This window comes from Theropithecus gelada, chromosome 14 (genome assembly GCF_003255815.1).
Source record: "Theropithecus gelada isolate Dixy chromosome 14, Tgel_1.0, whole genome shotgun sequence".
NCBI classification, from domain to species: Eukaryota; Metazoa; Chordata; class Mammalia; order Primates; family Cercopithecidae; genus Theropithecus; species Theropithecus gelada.
In genome coordinates this window covers 67,770,546-67,797,273 of record NC_037682.1, presented here as the reverse complement: position 1 = coordinate 67,797,273, position 26,728 = coordinate 67,770,546, and the positions used below count along the sequence as shown (strand labels likewise).

Here is a 26,728-nt window from a genome sequence, read left to right as displayed (position 1 = left end):
ATAAAGAAATATTACTATATACCTTGAATAATGTAGATCAGGGAGTAAATCCTCTAAGCTTTTCAGTGCGCACCCAGTCTGTCTACATACTCTTCTTTTTTAGTTTGTTAATGATTCTTTAACAATATAACCATTCTTAGCTTATAGGTTGTTACAAAAACCAGCCATTGTTAGTCACAGTTTGCTGACCCCTGATTTAGATAAACACAGATATTATGAGATAATTTCTTAAAATAGTATTTGCCTTTGGAAATGTAGTCACACTTGTCCTATACACCTTCTTTCATTCCCATGCTCAACTCCCGGTTCCATGTCTTTCTCAGGTCAGACATTTCCTCTCAGCCTGACACCAGGCTCTAAGGCAGGCAAGAATTAAGGCCCAGATTATTTCTGGCAAATTTATATTACTGTTACTTTGTTATAACTTTTTGAGAGGTAACAAATATAAACCTGGGGGAAACTGGTTTTCCACATTTCCACAGAACGTAAAGATACTCAACTACTGAACTAAGAATTTAAGCTTGATAAATTCAAGTCAGTTTAAAAAAAAAAAAAAAACAGAAAGGCGCTCTCTATATTATAGCACCTATATTTTCCTAATCCTTTGATCCAACCTGAAACTCTCACTGTGAAAATTTTGAAAGAACACAAGAATGCTTTAAAACTAGAGCCTGGGGCTATTGGCTTTAAGCAAATGGTGCCAACCAAGTTACAGATTTAAACAAACAACCCCAACAACCCTAATCTCTCATAAAGCACTTCATAGTTCTGGTTGCTAATTGAGAGCTTTCTCTGGCACAAATTACACAACTTTGGAACTAAAGCCTTTATTCTGAAATTAACTCTGCTCTCCCACCAAGTTCAAATCAGTCTGAATTTAATGCAGTCATTTACTAAGCACTAAATTATAAAACTTCTCAACAGGAAAAAAAAAACCTACAACTCTGAACTTTCTACACTTCTTATACATTTTGGCTCTGGGTTTCTTATTTCTACCCTATTTACCCCCAAACTCGATGAAAGGCCCCAAAACTTGCCTTCCCCCCACCCCATTTTTCTGCCAGGTAGTGTTACCCTAATAAACAGGTAGATCCACTACTGCCCTCTGCAAGTGTCTCTCTCCCCTGCCTCTCGTTTCCCATTTTCTTCTATTCTATCTTGGTATTGCCTTTACAGACTATTACTATGAATTACTACCTAATTTCAGAGTATATGATCTTACTAAAGAACTAGAGTTTGTACACATGAAAAGGGCAAATTTGCCGGGCCCGGTGGCTCACGCCTGTAATCCCAGCACTTTGGGAGGCCGAGGTGGGCGGATCACGAGGTCAGGAGATTGAGACCACCCTGGCTGACACGGTGAAACCCCGTCTCTAATAAAAAAAAAAAATACAATTAGCCAGGCGCGGTGGCAGGCGCCTGTAGTCCCAGCTACTCGGGAGGCTGAGGCAGGAGAATGGTGTGAACCCGGGAGGTGGAGCTTGCAGTGAGCCGAGATCACACCACCACACTCCAGCCTAGGCGACAGAGCAAGACTCCATCTCAAAAAAAAAAAGAAAGAAAAGGGCAAATTTCTGGTAAATTTTCAGGTAAATTTCAGCATTTAGAAACATAAGATCAAAAGAAAAAAAAGAAAGAAATATAAGACCAATGAAGAAACACACAGTTACACAGTATGACCTAGAGAAGATAAAAATTGAAGACAGAAAATAGCTATCAGAGGTCCAGATGTTGAATAAATAGCATGCCTGTAATTTGCTTCAAAATAACTGGAGGGAGGAAAGGAGGACAAGCAGGTAGGCATATAGATTAAACAAGATCTACCATGAGTTAATAGTTATTGAAGTGGGGTAATAGGTACCTGGGAGTTCATTATATTCCTCTCTCAATCTCTCTCTCTCTCTCTCTATACACACAAACACACACACACACTACTTGCATTTCAATATACATTGATATAGTGATGAATATATTAATGTATAAAATATACATTTCCATAGACATTGAAATTTCCACAATAAAAATGGTTTAAAGTATTATCAATAGGAACAGAAAGAAAATATAAGAACATATAGGAGCCTAAAGAAAAACTGAGCTTACTGGGATAACTAATTAGATAATGGATGTGGTTAGGGATGAAGAGAAAATTGACAAAACAGATAAACAAGTCAAAGATAACCTCTAGGGAAAAGAGAACTAATCAATAAAGGTGTTAGGGCAATAAGGTAGCCATCAAAAACACACACACACACACACACACACACACACACACACCCCCTATGCCTTACATTAAATTCCAGAAGGTTTAAAAATATTTAACGTAAATAAAGCAAAAAGTACCCAAAGAAACCATGAAAAATTATTTTATAAACACAAAGGTCTAAAAATGATATTCAGAAGCTATAAAAGAAAATTACTACATAAAACACTTTAAAATTAGGCATGGCAAAAACTACCTTATGCAAAGTCAAAGGAAAAAAAAACCTAAGAAAAAATTTTAATTCATATAAAAAAGACAATTTCACTAAAACATAAAGAATTCCTAGAAATCAAAAGTCCAACAACCCATTAGAAAAAAATGGCAAAAAAAATTAACAGATAATTCACAGAAAAATAAATACAAATAGCTCTTAAACATGAAAAGATTCTCAACCTCCCTCATAAGAGAAATGCAAGTTAAAAACTACACTAAAATTGGCACAGACCAAAAAATCTGATAACATAGGTCGAGGGGCAGCCCCTGGTGAGTCTTTTTGCTGGTTGAGGATTTGCAGGGTACACATGGCAAGGGAGCTAAACGCCAACGTGCTAACTCAGACCTCTCTTCTTATAAAGTCACCAGTTCTTCTCCCTTGATAACCCATTAACCCACTAACCCATTAACCCATTAATACATAAACGGATTAATCCATTCATCAGGGCAGAGGTATGGTATCATGGTATCACTTCTTAAAGGCCCTACCTCTCAATACTGCCATACAGGGGACTAAATTTCAACATGGATTTTGGGGGGGACAAATATTCAAACAGATATTCAAACAGACATCCATAACAGGTGGCAATCTGACAACATCTATCAAAATTACAAATGCAGGCTGGGTGCAGTGGCCTGTAACTGTAATCCCAGCACTTTGGGAGGCCAGTGTTGGAGGATCACTTGAGCCCAGGAGTTCAAGACCAGCCTGGGCAACATAGGGAGATTCCATCTCTATGAAAAACTTAGAAATTAGCTGGCTGTGGTGGTGCATGCCAGTAGACCCAGCTACTTGGGAGGCTGAGGTGGGAGGATCGATTGAACCCAGGAGGTTGAGGCTTCAATGAGCCATGATCAAGCCACTGCACTCCAGCCTAGGCAGCAGGGTGAGAATCTGTCTGGAAAACAAAAACGAAAAACAACTAAAATTTTAAAAAATTACAATGCATATATTATTTGATTCAGCAATATGATGGATGTAATAGAGCGTTGCTTATTAGCAAAAATAAAAAACTAGAAAAAACTGAAATGTACATCAATAGGGGACTAAATTATGATATATCCTACAGTGAAATGCTATGTGACCATAAAGAATAAATAACATGGCAGCTCTTTGATCACTGATATGGAATAATTTCCAAGATCTACTATTAGTTTGTGGAGTTTTTTTTAAGTACAGTTTATACAGTCAGTGTGTTTAGCATTTGTGGCTTTTTTGGGGTGGGGGAGTGGTGGTTATAGAGACAGGGTCTCACTCTATCATCCAGGCTGGAGAGAGGTAGCACAATCATAGCTTACTGCAGCCTCAAACTCTCAGGCTCAAGCAACCCTCCTGCTTCAGCTTCCAAAGTAGCTAGGACTATAGGCCAAAGACACCATGCCTGCCTAATTTTTAAAAACTTTTTCATAGGTACTCAATAAATGTTGAAATAATTGGGTTTCTTAGGATGGAATATATAGGAGAGAATTATAAAGGCATGAGAATGTAGATGGTAAGAGCTATAAATTCAAAAGATGACACTGTGAATTTACAGCAGGCCCTCTGCATCTGTGGATTCTGGATTCAACCAATTACAGATAGAAAATATTCAGAAAAAAAAAAAAAAATCTCAGTAGGCTAGTCCAAATGCAGTTGTGTTCATAACTAGTTGATCAGAACCAGTAAGAGATTTCTTTGTTCCTTCTCCACTTCCAGTTCCTCACTTGACTAGCCTGAAAAAAAAACCAAAACCAAAACACAACAATTTTTAAGAAGTACAAAAAAACTCAATACCATGTAACAACTATTTACACAGCATTTACCTTGCATGAGATATTATAAGTAATCTAGAGATGATTTAAAGTATACAGGAAGATGCTGCATGGGTTATATGCATACTATGCCATTTTATATCAGGGACTTGAGCATCTGCAGTTTTTTTGGGTTTTTTTTTGAGACAAAATCTCGCTCTGTCACCCAGGCTGGAGTGCAGCGGCGCCATCTCGGCACACTGCAAGCTCTGCCTCCAGGGTTCACACCATTCTCCTGCCTCAGCCTCCCGAGTAGCTGGGACTACAGGCGCCCACCACCACGTCCGGCTAATTTTTTGTATTTTTAGTAGACACGGGGTTTCACGGTGTTAGCCAGGATGGTCTTGATCTTCTGACCTCGTGATCCGCCCACCTCAGCCTCCCAAAGTGCTGGGATTACAGGCGTGAGCCACCGCGCCCGACCAGCAGATTTTTTTATCTGTGGTGGTAGGGGATTAGGGTGGTGGCTGTTCCTGGAATGAATCCCCTGAGGGTACTGAAGGATGATAAACTGTATTTTAGTAAAGCTTGATTAGAATGGGAGGACCTTGTTACATAAAAGTTAGTTCTAGGGCAAAGAAAAGGAGGTAATAGGAAAGAAAGAATGGAAGTGAAGATTTTGAGTTAGAATTACAGTTATAGCTGCTAATTTTGGTGGGTTTCAAATACAAATTCTGCCTGAAATTAGCATGTTAAAGTTTAATGCTTTTTAATGACTTGCACCTTCTTAAGGAATTAAACAGAGCTTACTATTTGAAAGTGCACTCTTGTTTGCAGAAGAGGAAGTTGATACATGCACAGGAGAGGGAAGCTGGTTTTTCCCAGTATGAACAACAGTAGCTTTAGGGCAGTGAATGAAGTGGGTGGAAAAGAGCAGAGTATGCCAAAGAAATTGGGAAGAAAGAACTGATGGATCTAGATGGCCAATTAGAAATGGGGGTGGGAACATGGGAAGTTTGAAAGGCAAAGATGTCTCAAAAGTTTTGAAACAGGGTGTCTGGGAAACGAAAACATGGTGTACCCAGCCCAGGAGATCAAGCCTGTGTCCAAATCTTGATTTTGCTACTTATTAACAATGTGAACATGGGTAAATCCCTTTACTTGGGGCCTCAGTTTTATTATCTGAAAAATGAGGAAGATGGCCTAGATCAGTGCTTCTTAAACTTAAAATGTCAGTATGAATTACCTAGGGAATCTTGTCGAAGTACATATTTTGATGGACTAGGTCTGTGGTGGGGGACCTGAGATTCTCAGCATTTTCAATACAAGTGATGCAGAGTAGCAAAGGCTTAGATGACCTTCAGGGTCCTTGCCAGTTCTGCGGTATTATACTTCTATTTGTTGAACGGGTTTTTTTTTTTGGAGACAGAGTCTCACTCTGTCTCCAGGCTGGAGTGCAGTGACATGATCTAGGCCTACTGCAACCTCCGCCTCCCGGGTTCAAGCGATTCTCCTGCCTGAGCCTCCCAGGTAGCTGGGACTATAGGCACGTACCACCACGCCCAGTTAATTTTCTGTATATATATATTTTTAAGTAGAGATAGGGTTTCACCATGTTGGCCAGGATGGTCTCGATCTCCTGACCTTATGATCTGCCTGCCTCAGCCTCTCAAAGTGCTGGGATTACAGGCGTGAGCCACCACACCCGGCCTATTTGTTGAATGTTTATCCTTCAGAGATCTGTTATACTTTTGTGACTTATAATTACCTCTATTTAGAGAGATGAATTCTAAATCTGTGTCTCTTTACTTCAAACTAGAATGGCCTAAATTCATCATCTTCCACTAATAACCACATCCCTCTCTTGACATCTCTATTTTTGTAATACTTTATTGTTTAAATATATATTATAAAGTACTTCATAATTTTTTAGAGAGCTTTTATATCCATTATTTCATTTGATCAATACAGTAACCCACAGAAGTAGGCAGGTGGAAATACCTCCATTTTATGGAAGGGGAAACAGGCTCAGAAACAGTAAGTGGCTTGCTCACTAATGAGTGGCAAAACCACCTAGAGTGGAGCTGAAGCTCTAACTTGAGTTCTTCCCACTGTGTCATATTGCTTCTGGAAACTGTCATCCGCATACCTGTGTTTAAAGGTTGGTTGCCATCTCTCTGTTTTTTTTGAAATGTAAACTTAAGCTGGTCCAAAGGTAATGACTTTTCTCAATTGAGTGTTCACCGTCAGTTACAGATCAAACTTGCTCTACTCTTTCCCCCTTCTCACTACTACATTTGACTAGTCTTAAAAAATAAGAAGTAAAAAGTATATTGAATGTTATTTTTTAAAATATAGTAGATAATGTATTCATATGGTTCACAATTCAAAAGGCACAGAATATAAGAGGATATAGTGAGGTCTCCACACTACTGTGTGCCCCAAATACCCATTTCCTTCCCCCTGGGGCAACCAGTGTTATCAGTTATAGTTTATGGCTCTCCGATAATTACATAATTATATTCTTTTTTTCCCTACCAAACACAAATGAGGTCGGGCATGGTGGCTCACATAATCCCAGCAATTTGAGAGGCCAAGGAGGGAAGATATCTTGAGGCTAGGAGTTCAAGACCAGCCTGGGCAACTTAGCGAGACCTTTTGCCACAAAAAGTATTTTGGGGTTTTTTGTTGTTGTTGTTGTTGTGAGACGGAGTCTCAAAACTCCGTTGTTTTGTGTTGCCCAGTCTGGAATGCAGTGGCACGATCTCAGCTCACTGCAACCTCCACCTCCCAGGTTCAAGCTATTCTCCTGCCTCAGCCTCTTGAGTAACTGGGACTACAGGTGCGTGCCACCATGCCCGGCTAATTTTTTGTATTTTTAGTAGAGACGGGGTTTCACCATGTTAGCCAGGACAGTCTCGATCTCCTGACCTCATGATCCACCTACCTCAGCATCCCGAAGTGCTGGGATAGCAGGTGTGAGCCACCGCGCCCCGCTCCATGCATCATCTTAAAGTGTCTCCCTATAGACTATTAGTTGCAAGGGCATGCATGTACACACAAAGAATTAGAGTTGAGAAATCAGACAATACCTTGACCGGGTGACAAAATTAACATTACCAATGAGGGATAAATGAACATCCAGAAGTGATACTTTATGAAGGACATATTACCACCCATGCAATATTCCAACTGAAAATGTGTAATCTGAATCTAATAATGAGGAAACATCAGATAAACAGAAAATGAGGAATGTCCTATTTTTTTTTTAAAGGGAGCAGGGTCTGTATCATGACAGTGACATTAAAAAAAAAAAAAAAAAAGACGGCCGGGCGCGGTGGCTCAAGCCTGTAATCCCAGCACTTTGGGAGGCCGAGACGGGTGGATCACGAGGTCAGGAGATCGAGACCATCCTGGCTAACACAGTGAAACCCCGTCTCTACTAAAAAAAATACAAAAAACTAGCCGGGCGAGGTGGCGGGCGCCTGTAGTCCCAGCTACTCGGGAGGCTGAGGCAGGAGAATGGCGTGAACCCGGGAGGCGGAGCTTGCAGTGAGCTGAGATCTGGCCACTGCGCTCCAGCCTGGGCGACACAGCGAGACTCTGTCTCAAAAAAAAAAAAAAAAAAAGACAAAGAAAAGCCATGGAAATGTTCTACATTAGAGAAACAACAGTTAAATGTAATACCTACCCTACAACTGTATCCTGAACTGGAGGAGGAAAATTTCTATAAAGGACATTATAGAATCAACCGATGAACTTCAGATCAAAGTATCAATGTTAAATTTACTGATGTTGGTAACTGTTGGGAACAGGCCCCCCAAAATCTGGCCATTAACTTGGCCCCAAAACTGGCCATAAACAAAATCTCTGTAGCACTGTGACATATTCGTGATTGCCATTGACGCCCACACTGGAAGGTTGTGGGTTTACTGGAATGAAGGCAAGGAACACCTGGCCCACCCAGGGCAGAAAACCACTTAAAGGCATTCTTAAATCACAAACAATAGCATGAGCGATCTGTGCTTTCTAGTTATGCTCCTGCTGCAGATAACTAGCCAGAACCCACCCCTTTGTTTCCCATAAGGAATACTGTTAGTTAATCTATAATCTATAGAAACAATGCTTATCACTGGCTTGCTGTTAATAAATACATGGGTAAATCTCTGTTCCAGGCTCTCAGCTCTGAAGGCTGTGAGACCCCTGATTTCCGACTCCACACTTCTATATTTCTGTGTGTGTGTGTGTCTTTAATTCCTCTAGCGCCTCTGGGTTAGGGACTCCCCGACTGAGCTGTCTCTGCAGATAACTACGCTGTGGATATGAAAGAGAATATCCCTATTCCGGGAAATACATACTCAAGTATTTAAGGGTAAAGGGTCATGATGTATGTAACAACTTCAAATGATTCACATAAAATTATGTATCTTTATCTACACATATTCAGAGAGAAAGAGCAAGCATGCAAATGAAGCAAAATGGGCCATTATTATGCCCATTTTACCTTTGTCTGCCCAAGGCATGCAGAGATAAGTAACTTCCAGATGGCCTAACTTAGTTTAGGCACATAGAAAATGGCTGGACCAGGATTTGAACACAAAATGTTAACAGACAAATCTGAGTAACAAGTATACAGGTGTTCTGAAAAACAGAAATTTATAAAATAAAATGTTTTAGTTTTGCCATTTTTCCATAAGCTTGAAATTCTTTCCAAATAAAAATAAATAAAGACTGCTCCCCTCTACCTATAGGATAATGTCCAAATTCCAAATTCTAAAGCATGGCATACATGGCCCTTTACAATCTAACTCCGAACTATTAGTACAACTTCTCTGTGACACTATAGTATAAGAAATGTATGTCTTCAGCCCTGGTTTCTAGCACATAGCTCCTAAAACCCTTGGTATAGGGGGACAGAAGCATATTTTGTTATAATGTAATAATTGGTAGTTTCCAGTTCCTGACACAAGACCTTCTAAGATCCTTGGAATCTCTGGAGTTATAACAGTGTCTTTTGCATGCTAATAAGATAACTGGTGGCTGGGAGTCCCTCAGAGAGCTTCAGGGCAGAAACACTGAGGCTTGATTAGAGGGTTAGAACTTTTAGCTCTACCCTCCCCCCCACCTCCAGGGAGGGGAGAGAGGCTGGAGATTGTGTTAATCACCAACAGCCAATGATATAATCAATCATGGCTATGTAATAGCACCTCCCTGAAACCCTAAACAGAGCTTGGAGAGCTTCTGAAATGGTGGACACATCTAAGTGCTAGGAGGCTAGTGCACCCAGAGAGGGCATGAAAGCGCCACGTCCCTTGCCCTATTTATCTCTTCCATTGGCTGTCCCCAGGTTGTATCCTTTATCATAAACCTATAATAATACATGAAATGTTTTCTTGAGTTCTGTGAGCCATTCTAGCAAATTACTGACCACAAGGAGAAGGTCACGGTAACCTTCAGTTTATAGTTGATAGCTGAGAAGTACAGGAGGCCTGTGACTGGGACTTGCGACTGACGTCTGTGGGAGCAGCCTTGTGGGACTGGGCCCTTAACTTGTAGGTCATAACTCCTGGTAAATAGCATCAGAATTGAACTCAACGCAAGGATGCACAGCTGGTGTAAAAGAATTGGTTGATGTTGGGGGGAAAACCCAACATATTTGTCGTCAGAAGTGCTATAAGTAGAACAGTACAGACTGTCCTAGGTACAGATGGTCCCTGACTTAGGACGGGTTTGACTTAATGATGCTTTTACTTTATGATGGTGTGAAAGTAATATGCATTCAGTAGAAATCGTACATGGAGTGTCCATACAGCCATCCTGTTTTTCACCTTCAGGTCAGCATTCAATAAATTAGATGAGTAAATTACATGAGATATTCAATACTTTTTTAAAAATCAGCTTTGTGTTGGACGATTTTGCCCAACTATAGGCTAATGGAAAGTGTCTGAGAACATAGGCTAGGCTAAGCTACGGTGTTTGAGAGTTTAGGTGTATCAAAAGCACTTTCAACTTAGCAATATTTTCAATTAACAGTGGGTTCATCAGGACATAACCCCATCGTAAGTCAAAAGGCATTTGTACTCTCCAACTCCTTGTTTCCACTGCCCACCTCTAAGCTCCTTAAACTCTAGCCTCAATTATCTGCCATTCTTTTTATACCTTCTTTTTTGCTCAAGCTGGTCCCTGTGCCAGCATGCATTTCCCATCTTTCCCATCTCAGTACTTCTTTCGAACCATCTCTTATATTGCACTAAAATAGCCTAGTGACGTATTTGTCTTATCCACTAGATTTGAATTTTTTTTTTTTTTTTTTTTTGACAGAGTTTCGCTCTTTTTGCCCAGGCTGGAGTGCAATGGTGCAATCTTGGCTCACTGCAACCTCCACCTCCCAGGCTCAAGTGATTCTCCTGCCTCAGCCTCCCCAAGTAGCTGGGATTATAGGCAACGCCCGGCTAATTTAGAGACGGGGTTTCACCATGTGGACCAGGATGGTCTCGTGATCTGTCCGCATCGGCCTCCCAAAGTGCTGGGATTACAGGCGTGAGCCACAACTCCTGGCCACCCACTAGATTATGAGTCCCTCTAGGGCAAGGACACATTTATCCTGTATCTTCAGTGCCTGACAAATGGGAATAGCAATGACAGTAGCAACAACATTTTTTGAACACTTACTGTAAACCAAGCACCTTTTTAGGGAAATTTATAACACATTTAATCCTCTAAACAACCCTACAAGGTAGGCTATTATTATGCCCATTTTACCTGAGTCTCCCTGAGGCACACAGAGACTAAATAACTTCCAGATTGCCTAATTTAGTTTAGGCACATAGGAAATGGCTGGACCAGGATTTGAACACAAGCAATCAGGCTCTAGTGTCCATATTCTTAACCACTGTTGAGATACATCGTAGAAACTCAAAAAATAACTGTTGAATTAATTATGGTGTAGAACAGAGTTGAACACAATATTTGTAGAATGAAAGTATTCAAGACAAAAGCATTTGGCGACTGAGGAAATGGAGGCACACAGAGGTTAAAAATATGCACAGAGCTACAGATAACCTAGTCTTCTCACTGTATAAAGCTTAAGAACATGAGGACGAGAACAAAGCGCTTTTTCCAAACTTACCTTAGTTATACCCCGGACCAGCCTTACAACAAGTCTTCCTATGACACCGTATTAAAGAATACTTATGGCTGGGCACGGTGGCTCATGCCTGTAATCCCAGCACTTTGTGAGGCCGAGGCGGGTGGATCACGAGGTCAGAAGATTGAGACCACAGGGCTAATATGGTGAAACCCAGTCTCTACTAAAAATACAAAAAAAAATCAGCTAGGCATGGTGGCATGCACCTGTAGTCCCAGCTACTCAGGAGGCTGAGGCAGGAGAATCGCTTGAACCCAAGAGGCAGAGGTTGCAGTGAGCCAAGATTGCACCACTGCACTCCAGCCTGGCCGAAAGCGAGACTCTGTCTCAAAAAAAAAAAAAAAAAAAAATAGGAATACTTACTTGCTGTAAGAAGCCCCAAAACCATATTCAAAGATATTCTGGCATTCCAAGAATAACAGAAGTTGGAGAAGGAAGTACACTAGAGTATAATGCAGTATCTGATACACAGAAGGAATTTCATACCAATTAATTGGCCGGGCACAGTGGCTCACACCTGTAATCCCAACACTTTGGAAGGACGAGGGGGGCAGATCACTTGAGGTTAGGAGCTGGAGACCAACCTGGTAAACATGGCAAAACCGCGTCTCTAATAAAAATACAAAACTTAGCCAGGTGTGGTGGCACGCACCTGTAGTCCCAGCTATGTGAGAGGTCGAGGCACAAGAATCGCTTAAACCCAGGAGGTAGAGGCTGCAGTGAGCCGAGATTGTGCCACTGCACTCCACCCTGGGCAACAGAGTGAGACTTTGTCTCAAAAAAATAAAAATAAAAAGACGACAAATATTTCATGGCAAATGAAAATTAATAATTTCAGTATCCTTAAAGTTTGGAATACAGCCACACTCATTTGTTTACATATAGTATAAGGCTGTTTCTGCACTACAGCAACCAGTTGAGTACTTGCTACTAAGACTCTAGGAGGCCTGCTGAGACAGAAACATGTTCACTATCTGGTCCTTCACAGAAAAGCTTGCTAACCACCTTGTCACTCATGCACCAGAAAGTAAGGTCCATAAAGGCAGTGTCTCTGTCTTGCTTGCTGTTTTATTTCCAGCACCTAGACAGTCTCTGGCATTTACAAGCATTCACATTTATGCAACATTAAATAAGTGAGGAATTACTCAAACAAACTTTAAGAAGCCTAACAAAATGGGTCACAGTTAAGAAAGTCTTCCATATTACACTGATCTTTACAGGACACCTTAATGAAGAGAAGAATGTCATTGAGAAAAGTGGTATTGCTTTCATTCGTTAAAATGTTAATGTCTGGGTATCCATGAGAAGCAGCTTTCTAATTTTTTAGTAGTTTTTGGGTAGTTGTATAATATCAAAAATGCACTAGTTTGCAATTAAGAAATTCTGCAATTCAGCAGGGTACAGTCGCACACATCTATAGTCCCAGCTACTGCAGAGGCTAAGGCAGAAGGATCCATTTAAAACCCAGGAGTTCAAGGTTGTAGTGCATTACCTGTGAATAGCCACTACACTTCAGCCTGACCCTGGGCAATATAATGAGACCCAGTGTCTCAAAAAAAGAATCCAAAAAGAAATTCTGCAACTCTACAGTGTCCTCATCTAATAACCAGACTGGCTGGGTATAATGGCTCACACCTGTAACCCCAACATTTTGGGAGGCCAAGGTGGGCAGACTGCTTGAGCTCAGGAGTTTGAGACCAGCCTGGGCAACATGGCAAAACCCCATCTCTACCAGAAAAACTACAAAAATTAGCCAGGCATGGTGGCGCGTGCCTGTAGTCCCAGCAGCAAAACCCTGTCTCTACCAAAAATATATATATACGTGTGTGTGTGTGTGTATTTATTATTTTTACGTGTGTGTGTGTATGTGTGTGTGTATATATATATATATATAAAAATTAGCCAGACATGGTGGTGCACGCCTGTAGTCTCGGCTACTCAGGAAGCTAAGGTGGGAGGATCACCTAAGCCCAGGGGGGTCAAGATTGCAGGTGAACCATGATTGCACCACTGCATTCCAGCCTGGGCAACCTTGTCTTCAAAAATTAATTAGTCATCATCATCATCATTATCACCATCATCAGACTGGTGTCTCTTTTTTTTTTTTTTTTTTTTTTTTAAGAGATGGTGGTCTCACTATATTGCCTAGGCTGGAATCAAACTCCTGGCCTCAAGCAATCCTCCCACCTCAGCCTCCCAGGTAGGCTAGCATTACAGGAGCATAGCACGGCACCCAATTTATACTGATGTTTTTGATAGAAGTGTATGACTATCACCAGTCAACCAATCGCTCCAGAGTACCTGGGCAGCTATTCTTTATTTTTATATTTATATTAAACACACTCCATGTAGAATAAACTCCAATAAGTCAATGCATGAAAACAAGTCTGAAATATCTACTATATATATAATTCTATAATGGTACCAATTCTATCCTGTAATGAGTATAGTCCTGCAAATTATCCTAGACCTGCAATGAGCACCCCACAGCCTACCTGCCAACCTTGCTTCATAATCTATTTTCAGAATAAAAAACCAGAAAGCTTTCTTCATGTTGTTGCTTCTCATGTATACTGAGATATTAACATTTTAGTGGATGAAAGCAATACTGATTTTCTTGAGGACAGTCTTATTTTCATTAAAAGGAGACAATGTTAAAACAAAAAAGGTTTTTCAAAATCCTAAGCAAGATTATTTTTATTTTGTATTTTTTAAGAGTTTAGTTTTCTGGATTAGCTCTCAAACAAAAGAATGATTGGAATTGAGGAAGGAAATAGTTCATATTCCCTGAAAGACGTAAGTAGGTTGGCAGACACAAGACGTACAGTTCCAAATCCTGTGTCTAACAAATCAAACAAGGCACTTTAAAAGTATCTATTGAATAAATGGCTATCTCTTAGTTTTTCCTATCCTGCACTCAGAATTAGTTTTTTATTGGTTTGTTTGTTTTTGAGATAGAGTTTTGCTCTTGTTGCCCAGGCTGGAGTGCAGTGGCGTGATCTCGGCTCACTGCAACCTCCGCCTCCTCGGTTCAAGCGATTCTCCTGCCTGAGCCTCCTGAGTAGCTGGGATTACAGGCACCTGCCACCACGTCCAGCTAATTTTTTATATTTTTAGTAGAGACGGGGTTTCGCCATGTTGCGCGGGCTGGTGTCGAACTCCTAACCTCAGGTGATCCACCTGCCTCAGTCTCCCAAAGTGCTAGGATTAAGGCATGAGCCACCGCACCCAGCCCAGAATTAGTTTTAACATGGGCGAATATGAACACATGAATTACTTGTATTCACTGCTAAACCCTTAATCACAAAAGGTATACTCATGTTAAAGAGTATAAAGTTTTTCCTGGAGAAAAAAAAAAAAAACAGATCATAAGCCTGATTCTCAGGTTTACTTTTATGATCTATTAAGTCTGATTCTCACTTTTACTTTTATGTCATCCCGTTTTTCTTTCCCAGGAGTTTACTGACAAAAGCCAAAGGTTGCTGCTAGTTTCAGCTTCCTGGTATTCCTCATTATTTTCAAAAATGTCTGACTGCATCTTTTGGGCATTATAAAAACCACAGTAGGAAAAAAAGCCAGCTATTTCAATGGACCAACAAAGTGAGACTCCAAAGTGGTAAGTTTTGATGCTCAACTTCAGCATTATCATTCTCAGCCTCTTAATCAATAAGCACACTATACTGGAGTTTTCACAAAGAATGGATAAGTAAAATGCCTAATGACATTACTACTACATAGGGTCTACAGCAGTCAACACCAAATATTACACAAAATAAAACCCTTGCCATCAAAAAACCCACATCACCAGAAGGTTACTCTTTCAGAAACTTAAAGAGGCAGAGAACAGAAGTTAAGTAGAGTATTCAAAAAAAAAAAGATAGGCATGGTAAGTACCCAGGGACAAAACAGAAGACTGATCATTTAAGCTCCAGAGGGACATTCCAAAGTTTCACTTTTATTCACACCATAAAAGGGAGGTGGAGGGTAGACTCTGAGTGCTCTGCCCTTAAAGAGAACGTTAAAATACAGCCTCTCCCCCGTTTCAAATTCTAGGCTAAAATCCCCAAAGCTGTGAGGCTAAAGTGCCAAAGCATCGAGTGAAGTTTAAGAAACAAGTTCTTGGCCAGGAGCAGTGGCTCATGCCTGTAATCCCAGCACTTTGGGAGGCAGAGGCGGGCAGATCACGAGATCAGGAGTTTGAGACCAGCCTGGCCAACATGGTAAAACCCCATCTCTACTAAAGACACAAAAAATTAGCTGGGAGTGGTGGTGGGCACCTGTAATCCCAGCTACTCTGGAGGCTGAGGAAGGAGAATCACTTGAACCCGGGAGACGGAGGTTGCAGTGAGCCAAGATTGCGTCACCGCACTCCAGCCCGGCCACAGAGCCAGACTCCATCTTAAAAGAAAAAAAGAGGCCGGGCGCGGTGGCTCAAACCTGTAATCCCAGCACTTTGGGAGGCCGAGACGGGCGGATTACGAAGTCAGGAGATCGAGACCATCCTGGCTAACATGGTGAAACCCTGTCTCTACTAAAAAATACAAAAAACTAGCCGGGCGAGGTGGTGGGCACCTGTAGTCCCAGCTACTCGGGAGGCTGAGGCAGGAGAATAGCGTGAACCCGGGAGGCGGAGGTTGCAGTGAGCCGAGATCTGGCCACTGTACTCCAGCCTGGGCAACAGAGCAAGACTCCGTCTCAAAAAAAAAAAAGAAAAAAAGAAAAGAAAAGAAAAAGAAACAAGTTCTTGGCCAGGCACGATGGCTCACGCGTGTAATCCCAGCACTTTGGGAGGCCAAAGTGGGTGGATCACCTAAGGTCAGGAGTTTGAGACCAGCCTGGCCAACGTGGTGAAACCCCATCTCTACTAAAATTACAAAAATTAGCCAAGCGTGCTGGCAGGCACCTGTAATCCCAACTACTAAGGAGGCTGAGGCAGGAGAATCGCTTGAACCCAGGAGGCGGAGGTTGCAGTGAGCCGAGATCACACCACCCACTGCACTCCAGCCTGGGTGACAAGAGCAAAATTCCATCTCAAAAAAAAAAAAAGAAACAACTTCTCAACACACCCAGCCAAGAACAGTGGAACTGTTCACAAGACCCAGGTTCTGTTTATTTCTCCACCACAAGCAGGAACAAGACACAACACAGATCTGTTAAACTAATACTCTTCACTAAATACTTCAGGGCAAGAATAAACAGATAGAACAAGTCTGTGGCCAGGCAAATAGTTTCACCTTGGAGGGTTTCAGGTTTTGCATCTGTAAAATTCCATGATTCAAAATCCATGTTTCCATCTTAAAATAAGAGGGAAAACAAGGTTATGTGATACTAAATCAAGAAGGTGTACTATGAATTGTAAAATTCCAATGTCAAGTTTCCATTCTGCGTGTACTCCTCACCTTTATAATCTAAGGAGGCAACTGCTAAAATATCGTACAAGGCATCGAAAAAATTTAACAATATAAGACATTACTGGCCGGGCACGGTGGCTCACGCCTGCAATCCCAGCACTTTGGGAGGCCGAGACAGGTGGATCACCTGAGGTCAGGAGTTTGAGACCAGCCTGGCCAATGTGGTGAAACCCATCTCTACTATAAATACAAAAATTAGCCAGGCAGGGTGGCAGGGGCCTGTAATCCCAGCTACTCGGGAGGCTGAGGCAGGAGAATTACTTGAACCTGGGAGGCAGAGGTTGCAGTGAGCTGAGATCGTGCATTGCACTCCATCCTGGGCGACAACAGGGAAACTCCGTCTCAAAAAAAAAAAAAAAGACATTACTTATGTCATTAAACCTAAAACAAAGCATAAACCTAAAATGTTTCAACCTCTCTCTTCAGAAAGATGTCTTTAATTTTTCTAAAACACCTTTAGTTTGTAGCTGTACACATTCCAGTATGTTAAAAATGACAAATTTCTTTTTCTCCCCAGCAGTAACATGTCTGACAGGTAAAAATACACAGCTGATCAAAAATACACATTTAGAAACTATGAAAATCTAATTTTTTTTCATTCTACTATACATTTCACTTCAGGCCCAACTTATTAGTTTCAATTCTGCTTGTGCTCTATTTCTAGTCAGTTTCACTTCTGAATTTTCTACCACAAAGAATTGTGATCCTATAGAGACATTTTAAGGTAAACACTAAATAAACATAGCTTTTCCTTTCAAAAAAAAAAAACTCATTTTCACAGGAAAAAGAGAAACAAACAAAAAACATAAATTCCTAATAGCATTTTGTCACATAAAAAATAATGATTTCAAGATGCTGATATCTTAAGTTTCTGAGGCTTCCTCATATCATTTTATTTACAAGAGCCAAAGCAGCACAAAAATTGCCATCATTTTACTTTGTAGATACTGAACTATATATTACATTTTTTCTTCGAGTTACAAGGGGCTTAGTAAATATTTGCAGAAGGAATGAATGATGCATTGCGTGAGGCACATGTTTCTGATAAGATGAACGGCCTTGCCAATAAAACTGATTTTTTTAATAATAGAAAGATGATTAAATTAGATTTACAAAAGTAGGGTATCCAAATAAACATAAACATACAAGGGGAAAATATTTATCCTGTACAGTAAAATCAAGCTTTAGATCTCCTTTTCTGCTTCTATCATTTTTTTTTTTTTTTTTTTGGTATGGGTTTCAATACCATTGAATCCAATCTTTCCTTGTTTTCTTTAGGCTATAAAGTTTTCAAGGGAAAGACTCATAAACAAAAAAATTGTACATGAGTTCCTACTAAATCATTAGCACAGTGTTAGGCACAAGTGCTGTAGGAAATAAAATATAAAGCCTGATGGTACCAAACTCTGAGGTAATTAAAACTTTTCACTAAAACCCTGCAAAGAATGGGTGTCTAGGGCAAACAGGAAACACCTAGATTGTAGACCCTTTGTTGACATTCTGTGTGACTTTAAAGTTACCTGCCCAGCGCAGTGGCTCATGCCTGTAATCCCAAAGCTTTGGGAGGCCAGGACAGGAGGACTGCTTCAAGCCAGGAGAGACCAGCCTGGACAATATAGCAAGACTCTGTCTCTACAAAAATTAAAATTAAAAAATGAACCAGGCATGGTGGTGTGCACCTGTGGTCCCAGCTACTTGGGAGGCTGAGTCCTGCACATGGGTCCAGGAGTTAGAGGCTGCAGTGAGCCATGATTTAATCTCCCACACAGAAAAATTCCAAATAATTTATGTAGATACACTACCCTCAAGAAGGGGGAGCACAGATCTCACTCAAGTGTAGACTACACATAGTGACTTCCTTCCGAACACTACAGTATAGAGGGAAGGGGAGGAAGAGTAACCTTACAGCAGAGAAACCTGACAAACACTACCTGTGGCCCTTTAATTTATAATAATAAATGTATACTTTGGTCTTTGTACACAGTTCCTGATGCAGAGCTCTTAAAACCTCTGTCATTCCCTGGGTGCCACAGGGGTGCTAGAAAATCTCTACTTTTAATATTTGGTCTTTGACCCCAGTTCCAGACACAACGCCTAGTACCTCAGCATTTCCTAGGTGAGAGGAACATCCTTTGTTCTAATGAGACAACTCTTGGTGGGCTCCTAGAAGGAGGATGGTCACCAGAAAGACCAAGCCATGATCAGAAGCTTGGAACTTTCAGCCCCACTCCCCATACTCCACGAAGGAGAGAGGGGCAAGACTGACTTAATAATTGATCATGACTACACGATGAAGCCTCCATAAAAATCACAGAACTACAGGTTTTGGAGAGTTTCTGGGTTGCTGAACATGTGGAGGGTGGAGCTGCCATGAGAGGGCATGAAAGCTCAGGGACATTTCCCCCGTACTGTTTCCTATGCATATCTTCCATCTGGCTGTTCATCCATATCCTGTGTAATATTGTTTATTTAAACAAAAAAAAACAGTAAGTGCAAGCAAAGTGCTTTCTTGAGTTCCGGTTGCTGCTCTAGTAAATGACTGAGCCTGAGGAGATGAACATAGGAACCCCCAATTTATAGCCAGTTGGTCAGAAGTTCCAGAGACCCAGACTTACGACTGGCATGTGAAGTAGGGGACAGTTTTATGGGACTGAGCCTTTAACTTGTGGAATATGATACTAACTCTAACGAGATTGTGGCAGAATTGAATTGAATCATAGGACACTATCACTCGAGAATCGCTTGGTGTGTGGGGAAAAAACCCCACACATCTAAACCCCCCAAATCTAACATATAGATTGTATATAAAATCTAATATATATGTTGAGGGTATAATAGTGTAATAAGAGAAAACAGCTAGTTTGCTTTTCCTAACATATGCTACCACAGCTGGTGATAAAAGTTAGTATCAACAGTGACAAATCAGCCAGGAATGGTGGCTCACACCTGTAATACCAGCACTTTGGGAGGCCAAGGTGGGTGGATCACCTGAGGTCAGGAGTTCAAGACCAGCCTGGCCAACATGGTGAAACCCTGGCGTGGTGGTGGGCACCTGTAATTGCAGCTATTCAGGAGGCTGAGGCAGAAGAATCGCTTGAACCTGAGAGGTGGAGGTTACAGTGAGCTGAGATCACGCCATTGCACTCCAGCCTAGGCAACAAGAGTAAAACTCCATCTCAAAAAAAAAACAAAAAAACAAAACAAACAAGCAAGCAAAAAAAACAGTGATAAATCATGTTAATAATATGTACATAACATATGATGAAAATAGCACTTTACCTCTTGAGTCTTGCTCCCAAAACACCACCACCCTAGCAATCATAAGAAAAAACAGCAGACTAATTCCAATAGAGTGGCTTCCTACAAAACACCTGACCAATAGTCAAAACTGTCAAGGTCATCAAAAACAAGGAAAGTCTGAGGAACTGCCACAACTAAGAGGAGGCAAGAGACAGAACAACTAAATACAATGTGGTATCCAGACAGGATCCTGGCACAGAAGGAGGACATCAGGTAAAAACTAAGGGTTGGCTGGGCATGGTGGCTCATGCTATAATCTCAACACTGCTTTGGGTGGCCAAGGAAGGAGGATCTTTTGAGCCCATGAGTTTGAGACCAGAGTGAGACTCATTTCTACAAAAAATTTTCAAATTAGCTGGGCGTGGAGGCACATGCCATTGTAGTCTCAGCTACTTGCGGGGGTGCTGAGGTGGGAGGATCACTTGACCCCAGGAGGTCAAGGCTGCAGTGAGCCATGATCATGCCACTGCACTTTAGCCTGGGCAACAGAGTGAGTTCCTGTCTCAAAACAAAGAAGCAAACAAAAAAAGGACCCATCAAGAGATGAATGAATAAACAAAATGTAGTATATACATACAACAGAATACCATCCACCTTAAAAGGCATGAGATTCTAACATAGCCTACAACACGGATGAACCTTGAAAACATTGCAAAGTGAAATAAGCCAAACATAAAAGGACAAATAATGTATGATGCCACTTATATGAGGTACCCAGAATAGTCAAATTCATAGAGACAGAAAGTAGAACAGAATTTACCAGGGGCTGGTAGGAGGCGAGAATGGGGAGTTGTTTTCTGTTTGCGATGACATAAACATTCTGGAAATATACAGTGATGATGGTTGTATAACATTAAGTGGAGTTTTTTTTTTTTAAGTTTTGTTTTTTTTTTTTTTTTTGAGACAGAGTCTCGCGCTGTGTCACCCAGGCTGGAGTGCAGTGGCACGATCTCGGCTCACTGCAAGCTCCGCCTCCCAGGTTCAGGCCATTCTCCTGCCTCAGCCTCCGAGTAGCTGGGACTACAGGCGCCCGCCACCACGCCCGGCTAGTTTTTTGTATTTTTAGTAGAGACGGGGTTTCACCATGTTAGCCAGGATGGTCTCGATCTCCTGACCTCATGATCCGCCCGCCTCGGCCTCCCAAAGTGCTGGGATTACAGGCTTGAGCCACCGCGCCCGGCCTGTTTTTTTTTTTTTTTTGAGACGGAGTCTTGCTCTGTCGCCCAGGCTGGAGTGCAGTGGCCGGATCTCAGTTCAATGCAAGCTCCGCCTCTTGGGTTTACGCCATTCTCCTGCCTCAGCCTCCCGAGTAGCTGGGACTACAGGTGCCCGCCACCACGCCCGGCTAGTTTTTTGTATTTTTTAGTAGAGACAGGGTTTCACCATGTTAGCCAGGATGGTCTAGATCTCCTGACCTCGTGATCCGCCCGTCTCGGCCTCCCAAAATGCTGGGATTACAGGCTTGAGCCACCGCGCCCGGCCAACATTAAGTGTGTGTTTAATGCCATTATATTGTATACTTAAAAAATATTTAAACAGCAAATTTTATGTTGTATATATAGTTAATCACATTTAATCACAGTCTTCCAGGCTAGAGTACAGTGGTGCAATCAGGGCTCACTGCAGCCTTGACCTCCCAGGCTCAAGGGATCCTCCTGCCTCACCTTCCCAAAGTGCTCACCAGGCCTGGCCACAGTTGTTTAGAACTAAGAAAATCTAAATAAACTATGGATTTTTTTAGTCAATAATATACCAACGTTGGTTCATTAACTCTAACAAATGTACCATATGTCAAGGCAGATATTAAGAATAAGTGAGGCCGGGTGCGGTGGCTCACACCTGTAATCCCAGCACTTTGGAAGGCCAAGGCGGGCGGATCACCTGAGGTCAGGAGTTCAAGACCAGCCTGGCCAACATGGCAAAACCTCATCTCTACTAAAAACACAAAAATCAGTCAGGCACAGTGGCTCATGCCTGTAATCCCAGCTACTCAGGAGGCAGAGGCAGGAGAATCGCTTGAACCTGAAAGGTAGAGGTTGTGGTAAGCGGAGATCACACTACTACACTCCAGCCTGGGTGACAGAGTGAGACTCTGTCTCAAAAATAAATAAACAAAATAAAATAAACCAGAATAAGTGAATAAGTGAAACTAGGTGTATATAGGAACTTTCTGTACTATCTTCTCAATTTTTCTATAAATATAAAACTTTTCTGGCTGGGCATAGTGGCTCACAACTATAATCCCACACTTTGGGAGGCCATGGCAGAAGGATTTCTTGAGGCCAGGAGTTTGAGACTAGCCTGGGCAACACAGCAAGACCCCATCTCTATGAAAAAATTTTAAAAATGAACTGGGCATGGTGGCAACATGCCTGTAGTCCTAGATACTCGGGAGGTTGAGGCAAGAGAATCACTTGATCTCAGGAGGTTGAGGCCTCAGGGAGCCAATGATCTATCACATCATTGTACTCCAGACTGGGCAACAGAGCAAGATCTTGTCTCTAAAAAAATTAAAAATAAAAAAATAGAAATAATTCTTTTTTTTAGATAGAGTTTTGCTCTCGTCGCCCAGGTTGGAGTGCAATGGTGCCATCTCAGCTCACTGCAACCTCTGCCTCCCAAGTTCAAGCAATTCTCCTGCCTTAGCATCCTGAATAGCTGGGATTACAGGTACCTGCCACCACACCTGGCTAATTTTTCTATTTTTAATAGAGACAGGGTTTCATTATATTGGCCAGGTTGGTCTCAAACTCCTGACCTCAAGTGATCATCCTGCCTCGGCCTCAAAAAGTGCTGGTATTACAGGCATGAGCCACCGCGCTTGGTCAAAAATAGAAACAAAACTTTCTAAAAACTAGTTTGTTTTGGGCCAGGCACAGTGGTTCACACTTGTAGTCCCAGCACTTTGGGACACCAAGGCAGGCAGACCACCTGAGACCAGCCTGCCAACATGGTGAAACCTTATCTCTATTAAAAATACAAAAATTAGCTGGGCATGGTGGCACAGCCTGTGGTCCCAGCTACGCGGAAGGCTAAGGTGGGAGGATCACTTGAACCCAGGAGCGGCAGGTTGCAGTGAGTGGAGATCGCACCACTGCATTCCAGCTTGGGTGACCAGAGTAAAACTATCTCAAAAATCAAAAACAAACAAACAAACAAAGAAAGTGTTTTAAAAAAAAAAAAAAAAAAGTGTGACTAGTTCTTGCTCAAATTACAGTAAAGTAGGATCACACAGAAGCAAAAGGAGACAAAATTAAGTAGTAGTCCCATCTGACACTGTCAAGGGGCTGATTCGGACTATAGTTAGCACTCATACATGGAAAAGTTCAGGTGTTTGCAGTGTTAACTTTTTAAACATTACAGCCACTTCTAGAATCAACAGGACTTAATGAAGACTGGAATAAATGAGTCGATAATAATAAGGATACTATTCTCTATCCTAAAATGAAAATACACCGTAGAAAGGTGGTTCTCAACTAGGGGTAGTTTTGCCCCCTAAGAAACATTTGGCCATGTCTGAACTCATTTTTGATTGTCAGGACTGGGGAGGTCCTGCTGATATCTTGGGATGTGGCTAAACATGTAACGTCCATCTTCATTCCAAAATGTCAACAGTCCCAAGGTTGACAAACCCCATCTTAGAAGAAGGCTGGAGCCACTGAACCTATGCTTTGAGATAACTTTATCATAGAAATCTTAAACCAACAGGGTTTATTTGTTTAGAAATATTGATATCTGCCAGGCACAGTGGCTCACATTTGTAATTCCAGCACTTTGGGAGGCTGAGGCGGGAGGATCACAAGGTCAGGAGTTCGAGACCAGCCTGGCCAACACAGTGAAACCCTGCCTCTACTAAAAATACAAAAATTAGCTGGGTGTGGTGGCAGACGCTTGTAATCCCAGGTACTTGGGAGGCTGAGGCAGGTGAACCACTTGAACCCAGGAGGCAGAGGTTGCAATCAGCAGAGATCGTACCACTGCACTCCAGCCTGGGCAACAGAGCTAGACTCCGTCTCAAAAAAAAAAAAAAAAAAAAAAAGATACCTTGCTAACTAGTATGGGATGTATTAAAATGTATGGTTTGGAAGTATTATTTAAAGGAAAGTTAACAATTGACATTCCAATTTATCTAAACCTTTGAAATTTTGTAAAAGCAAAAAAAGACAACAAAGAAATGCTTAAAAAAAAAAAAAAATTAGACATACACAGATACTCCATGACTCTAACAATACTGAGTAAAAGAAACCAGACACAAAAAAATACAGTTTGCACAACTCCATTTACACAAAGCTCAAGAACAGGCAAAAACTGATCTTTTACATTAGAAATCAGAAAAGTAGTTCCTTTAGAGAAAAAGGAAAAGTAGAGATGGGAGAGAACATAAGGAGGACTTCCAGGATGTCAATAACTTTGGAGTTTTTTTGTTTTTTTTTTAAAGACAGAGTCTCACTCTGTCACCCAGGCTGGAGTGCAGTGGCACAATCTCGGCTCACGGCAACCTGCGCCTCCCAGGTTCAAGCGATTCTCCTGCTTCAGCCTCCCAAGTAGCTGGGATTACAAATGTGCACCACCACATCTGGCTATTTTTTTTATTTTATTTTATTTTTGTATTTTTAGTAGAGACAGGGTTTCGCCAAGTTGGCCAGGCTGTTCTCAAACTTCTGGCCTCAAGTGATCCCCCCACCTCAGCCTCCCAAAGTGCTAGGATTACAGGCATGAGCCACTGCACCCAGCCAAAATTTTGTATTTCTTAATCTGGGTAGTGCTTACATAACTGTTCCCTTGGTGACAATTCATCAACTGAATACTAATAATCTGTGCACTTAACTATATACAGATAAAACTTCAACAAAATTTTATTGATACTATTTATACACTAAAAACCTGAGCCTTTTGACCCCAAAAGCTAAATTAATGTCAACTGCAAAAGTAAAAGTGCTTTGTTATATAGGCTGCCTTCCAAGAATTCAAGGATGACACCCCCAGAAAGCTGTAAATAGCATACTCGGCACTCATATAGCATTCAGCTGTACACTTAAACCACTATACATCCCTCGGCACCTATCCAAAAATTTGACAAACACTAACAAATGAGGCTGAAATTATTCCATCAACAGTTTGTTTGCATTAGTTTTCCCAGTGTTAAACTGTGAACTGTTATCAGAGAACAGGCTCTATGAAGTAAATGATGCTTTCTCTTTCCTAATCCCACATGCTCTCGAAGCTCCCCCAAACTAAACCCTTCTTGGCCCCTGAACTCCTTAGGACTTCTCCAGGCTGTTTCTAAGGGTGCTCCCTATTCCCTCTCCCAGTATCCACCCTCACACTCTACCTCCTACACTACAAAAACTCACATTAATGCTCACTCCAGAGACGTGTCTCCCGCCAGACTTCTACCCTCTTCCAGTATCTCACAATACAATCCAAACTCCCACTACCCTCAAACTCCTACTATTCAGAAATTCCCTGCCAACAGCATCACAAAACCAGGGCACATGGTATCTTTTCAATCCTCTTCGGTAGTAGGTAGTAGTCACGCAAAAAGCCGTTGCTACTGTAAGCTCTTCTGTCTGCCTATTCAATGGCAACCACAGTGGTTATTATCTCCAACTCTTCTCTTCCCTTTAGCCCCCGCCTCCTTTACTGCATTCAAATCCATTTCACTTTTCAACCACTCTCTCCCCCACAACCTCTCCCTTCCTCTTTGTGAATCCTTCCTAAGTCCCACTGGCAGCTGATGAAAAGTTGGAGGGGTGTATGAAGGAACTCACTCTGTCCTGTGTAAAGGTGGTTGAGGAAGGCTGCCGAAGTCTCAAGAACGTGCATGGCTGCAGAGTCAGACACTGGATTCTGCAACCCAGTCCCACCACTTACCAACTGGAAGGCTCTGGACAAGCCCGTTTCTTCAACTGCCAAATGGGGGTAATAAAATCAGCTATCTCACAGAGTTGTGAAAATTCAGTGAACTAATGGCCACTGAGCCCTCTGCACAAATCCAACACGGTAAGTTCTCAATAAATGATAGTTTCTCCTAGATCCTCTTCTTGGAAGGAGGAATAAAGGGAGAGGGTGAAAGGTACTTTCTTTAGGTCTCTTTAATGCTAAGACTCCTGCAAAATCTCCCCTAGGGGGACAGAAGGAAGGCAACCGATATAAGGAGGGAAGTACTCTACAGATATGTGAGTAAAACAAAGAGTTTTGTCAGACCTGCAAAGTCAGTGTTTCCCCCTTCTTAACTCCCTACAAGGCAGAGCCAAGAGGTCCTCAAAGCCCTTCTTAAAGGATGAACACATGAATATATACATCAAATCCTCCTTCCACAGAGACTCACTGGAGGGAATGAAGAAGGAAAGAGTCCTCCTAATTATTAAGATGCGTTCCTTGAGACTCGGAGAATTAGGAAGGAAACCCCCAAGTCTCAAATACATTTCTCTAAAGAGGCCGAATACTTAATAATCAAGGGAGATTAAAGCAAATGGTAGACACCCTGAAGTCTCCTCCAGGGCTCTTGCACGAAGAGTACAAACTGGTTTCTCCGTAAGCGGGGACGGCCAGGTGGGGAAAGAAAGAAAAAGTGCTTTCGCTGTGGCCCGTGGGACACAGAGGCTTCCCCGGGTCCCTCCCGGTGGGAACGAGGGAGATGGTCTACGCGGGGGAATCCCCGGC

The 26,728-nt window shown here is 41.8% G+C and overlaps 1 protein-coding gene across 2 annotated transcripts in view; it reads right to left on the bottom strand.

Annotated features, from left to right (window-relative positions):
• The window catches only part of UVRAG (UV radiation resistance associated), a 330,830-nt gene that overhangs the window by 303,152 nt on the left and 950 nt on the right, over positions 1-26,728 (bottom strand). Inside the window, exon 1 of one of the 2 annotated variants that reach the window (XM_025357266.1) lies at positions 2,706-2,789. The exons of the other annotated variant lie outside the window; for it this stretch is intronic. Coding sequence (XP_025213051.1) covers positions 2,706-2,783 — 78 coding nt within the window. The 5' untranslated portion in view covers positions 2,784-2,789. Of the gene's footprint in view, positions 1-2,705; positions 2,790-26,728 lie in introns of those variants that run through there. 2 annotated transcript variants of the gene reach the window in all.